Source organism: Equus asinus, chromosome 12 (assembly GCF_041296235.1).
Source record: "Equus asinus isolate D_3611 breed Donkey chromosome 12, EquAss-T2T_v2, whole genome shotgun sequence".
NCBI classification, from domain to species: Eukaryota; Metazoa; Chordata; class Mammalia; order Perissodactyla; family Equidae; genus Equus; species Equus asinus.
In genome coordinates this window covers 85,033,969-85,038,347 of record NC_091801.1, presented here as the reverse complement: position 1 = coordinate 85,038,347, position 4,379 = coordinate 85,033,969, and the positions used below count along the sequence as shown (strand labels likewise).

Sequence of the window (4,379 nt, the reverse complement as noted above, 5' to 3'; positions counted from 1 at the left end):
GCCAAATGGGGACAGTGGCCCGAGGCGGGCCCCGAGGGTGGCGAGGTGGACAGAGCAGGCGGCTTCGGTGCGGGCAGAGGCCCTGGTATGTAGATACCGGGCCCCGGGGGAGGGACTGGAAGAAAACATCCTGAAGGGGCTCGCTGGAGCCCCCCACTGCAGGGTCTCCTGATTCTTCCCGATTCTACTTGGTCTCTTCCCAATTTTCTGTAAAGTCAGGCACCAATTTCATATTAAAAGCCAATATCGGGCTTGCTGGGTGTGGGGCATAGTGGTTAAGTTTGCAGGCTCAGCGCCAGAGGCCCAAGTTGGTGGGTTCGGATCCCAGGTGCCGACCTACACACCACTCATCAAGCCATGCTGTGGCAGCGTCCCACACACAATATAGAGGAAGATGGGCACAGATATCAGCTCAGGGACAATCTTCCTCACAAAAAAAAAAAAAAAGCTGATATCATTAAAGGCCAACATTAAGATGCTCTTTTAAGAGTTTATGGATCGACATTTCTTTAAAATTTTAGTGTTAAAATAAACGGAGATTTTGCATCGTCTTGAAGCTTGTCATTTCATTTTTATTTATAAAATACATTTTTTCCAAGGAGGAAACTGCCTCGGTTGTGTTCCTAGTTTTACGAGGCTCTGCCACCCCTTTCACGCAGGTGCAGTGAACTCGAGCAAGTCCAGCGATATGAGTGAATCACCGCGGCTCTGAAATCGGCCTCCTGAGAGTTTTCAACACAAGCCTTCCCACCAGAGTGGTTTCCTAAACCGTGCTCCTCACAAAGTTACAAGCCAACAAACCCTGCATCTGTCCATATTACAGCCAATGTAGACAGACCTGGACCAACGGTGACAGGACCAAAAGAGACGTACATGGACGTTCACGTCAAAGGCGGTCTGGACCCGGCTCTTCCCGAGACAGCTAAGAGAACCAGAGGCCGGGCCGCTGGCTCCTGGCACCTGAATGTGGTGCTCACGTATCTAGCCAAGAGTGAATTCAATGAGGCGATGATGATGTTGCCACAACCTCAACGGCAAGAAGAGCAAGAGCGAAATTCCAGGTGGATCTCCTTCCGCTCCCGCCGTGCTGGCCAGCTGGGAAGGGAAGCCGGCCAGGTGCAGTCCTGTGGGATGAGATGAACAGGCGCCACACGTGTGAGCTGAAGAAACCCCAGAGAGGAACACACTGGACAACGGGTGACATCAGAAGGGACTCGGTCTTCCCAGTAACCCTAACTCCCACGGAGGCCTCCTGAAGGAGCGAAGGGAGCCACGAAGTGCTTCGAGGAGAGCCAGGCTCTCCAGAGCGCTGAAATGCTGTGGGGAAGCTCTGACTCGACAAGATGGAGATTTCACAGGGGTGTGCGTGTGTGGGTGGGGTGGGGAGGGGCTTGCTCAAGGCTGGAGGCCAGGACTGGGCGAAGTCTCTACTCTTGAGGGCCGACGGGGATATGAGGCCATCGGTGGACAGGTGGCAAAGGGCCCAAGTATGGCACGTGGAGACTGAGGGCTACTCGGGCTGCTGCTGGGTCTGTTAGGTTAGGAGGCAAGTCCAGCGTCGTCCGACAGGACGACAGGACGTCAGGCAGCAACAGGCTGTCAGGCACTGACTTCCGGAGCAGGAGTTGGGGGAAATGGAGGAGGGGGAGTGGAGTTGTCGCCCAAGCAACGGGGTGGAAGTGGGGGAGGGCGACTAAGTTCTCTCTCCATGGAGACTGCACCGGCTGAACGCCAACATAACTCAAGGTGGGCGCACGCCGACGGACGGCCAAGGTCCGGAAGGAGTCCACGAGTAAAGGTTGGCGACCATCCCCTGACCCCACGTTGACCCCATACCCCTGGTTTTGCCTCCCTCAACCTCAGGACCCTGAGACCCGTCCCGCCCCGCTAGAATATTCGGGCTAGGGGAAGGGAAGGTTTGCGCTGGAGGAGCGGGCTTGGGCGGTGCCCTCACACGTACCCGTGCCCCAGACCCCGACGCCGGCCCATGGCACCCAAAAGGAGGCGCGGGCCGAGCACAGGGCGCCGGCCAGGCGCGGCGAAAGAGGGCGCCGAGGCGCCACTGTCGGAGCGCGCGCAGTATCTGCAGCGCGAGTACAAGCTGCTCTCGGAGCAGCTGGACGCCTGCGAGCAGCGCGTGGACCAGGTGCTGCGGGAGAACTCCTTCCTGGACCGCGAGGCGCAGCGCCTGCGCGAGGAGAACCGGCTCTACACCAGCTACGTGAGCGCGCGCGCGCAGCGCTGCGCCAAAGCCATCGTCCGGCTGGACGAGCAGAATCGCGTGGACCTGACGCAGGTCCACTGGGAGCGGGGCGAGCTGGCGTCGCACTACCACGGGCGCGAGGACGGGGTGCGCGCGCAGCTGCTGGAGATGGAGGCGCGCGCGGCGCAGATGGCGCGGCAGGTGCAGGAGCTGCAGCCCTACAAGGCCAGTGCGCGCGCGCCCACGGGCCGGCCGGGCGGGCTCCGGGAACCGGGCGGGGTGGGCGCGCGCCGCGCCCGGGCCCTGACCCGCGCCCCCGCCGCAGGAGCTGCAGCTGGAGCAGCTGGCCCGGATCCGGGCGCTGGAGCGCGAACTGCTGCACATGCGCGTGGAGCACACGCAGCTGCTCCACCGCGTGAAGCGGCGCTTCACCGAGGACAAGGCGGCCTTCGAGCGCGAGGCTCGCCAGCGCGTGCAGTCCCTGGCGCGGCGCGCGGAGCGGGAGGCGGCGCGCGCGCTCCTCGCGCACACGCAGGCCATCAAGGCGGACAACGCGCGCCTGCGACAGGAGCTGCTGCGGCTGCTCCAGCGGGCCCAGCTGCTGCATGACACGCGGCGCCAGCTGCTGGAGCAGCGTGAGAAGCTGCGGCGCGAGCACGAGGACACGCGGGACCTGGCGCGGGTGCATGGCTGGCTGCGCCGGGGCCCCGGGGGCCCGCCGCTGTGGCAACCTTTGCCCGTCGCCTCGCGCCCCGCGTCCTTCGCCTCCCCGACAGGCCCGTCGCGCGCAGCCTCCCGGTCCCCGTCAAACGCAGCCTCCCGGGTCCCGTCGCTGCTCTCGTCGCGCATGGCTTCCGGGGTCCCGTCGTTGATCTCGTCGCGTGTGGGCTCCAGGGTCCCGTCGCTGCCCCTTTCGAAGGCGAGCTCCCGGGTCCCGTCCTTAACTCTGTCCCGCCTGGCTTCCCGGGTCTCTTCGCGGTCCTCGTTGCGTGCGGCTTCACAGAACATCCTCCTCTCTGCGAAGCCTGTGCTTGGAGGGGGCTCTTCCTATCCCCGCGTCGAAGGACACCATGAACACTGACCCTGCAGCAGAAGCCGCCGCGGGAGAGCCTGCACCTGCCGGGAGGAAGGCCGGGGAGGCCCGGGGCCGGGGGAGACGAGCACGCAGGACGCGTGTTTGGAGAGTGCCGCTGTTAATAAAGGTGCGACACCCCCGCTCGCCGCTCTGGCGCCGCCTGCTTCGCCGCGTCCGCATTTGCTGCAAGGGAGCTGGGTCGCCCTTCACCCCGTGCCTGCCTGGCTTCAGCACCCTCCACTCCGCGGCTGCCCGCGGGCGGCTCGGGTGTCCTGCCCGCGGGGGTGACAGTCTGGCGGCAGGGACGGACACCGCGGGCACGGACAGCCGGCGTGACGGCGGGAACGGAGTCCGGCGGGCCGGGCAGGAGCCGGGCAGCTGCGCGCTGTGGCCGGAGGGCCGGCGCCGTGCGAGCTGCGGTCACAAGGCCTTTGGGAGGGACGTGGCTTTACTCCCAGCGCCGCGGGGAGCCACGGGAGATTTCGTCTGACCTCTTGGGGTTTTTGGGTAATTTTTAAATTTTAATGTAATATCCAACTTAGAGAAAAATTGGAAGAATAGTACAGGGAAGTCCCATGTGCACTGGTCCAGACTCACCGGCAGCTTGCCTTCTGTCCCTTTGGGGGGGGGGAATGTCTGCATTTTTCTCCGTGAACCATTTCAGAGTAGGTTGCAGACATCGTGCCCCTTCGAAGACCTCTAAATCCTTTAGTGTTTCCTGAGCATAATTACCGCAGTACTATGATCCAAATCAGGAGATTTAGCATGGGGAAAAGAGTATTAGCTAATCCATAGCTCATATTAAAACGTCAGTTGTCCCAACAGTGTCCTTTGTGGCCACGCCCTCTGCCAAGGTCACGCATCGTATTTACTTGTCAGTCCCAAAGTGCACAGGCCGGTTATTAGGACGTCCTTCAGTGTGTTTTTTTGTTTTGTTGGGGCTTTTGTGGGGGGTGGGGGGGGGTGAGGAAGATTGGCCCTGAACTGACATTTGTGCCAGTCTTCCTCTATTTTGTATGTGGGACGCCACCACAGCACGGCTTGACCAACGGTGTGTAGGTCCGCGCCCGGGATCCGAACGTCGGAACTGGGCCGCCAAAG

General features: G+C 62.1%; 1 protein-coding gene across 1 annotated transcript; it reads left to right on the top strand.

The window, feature by feature from the left end:
• The first annotated feature begins 1,848 nt into the window (after positions 1–1,848).
• CCDC166 (coiled-coil domain containing 166) lies at positions 1,849–3,423 on the top strand. Its single transcript, XM_044781029.2, has 2 exons — positions 1,849–2,428; positions 2,529–3,423. The coding sequence occupies exons 1-2, from the start codon at positions 1,988–1,990 to the stop codon at positions 3,282–3,284; spliced, it is 1,197 nt and encodes a 398-aa protein (XP_044636964.1). The 5' UTR covers positions 1,849–1,987; the 3' UTR covers positions 3,285–3,423.
• Positions 3,424–4,379: the final 956 nt, after the last annotated feature.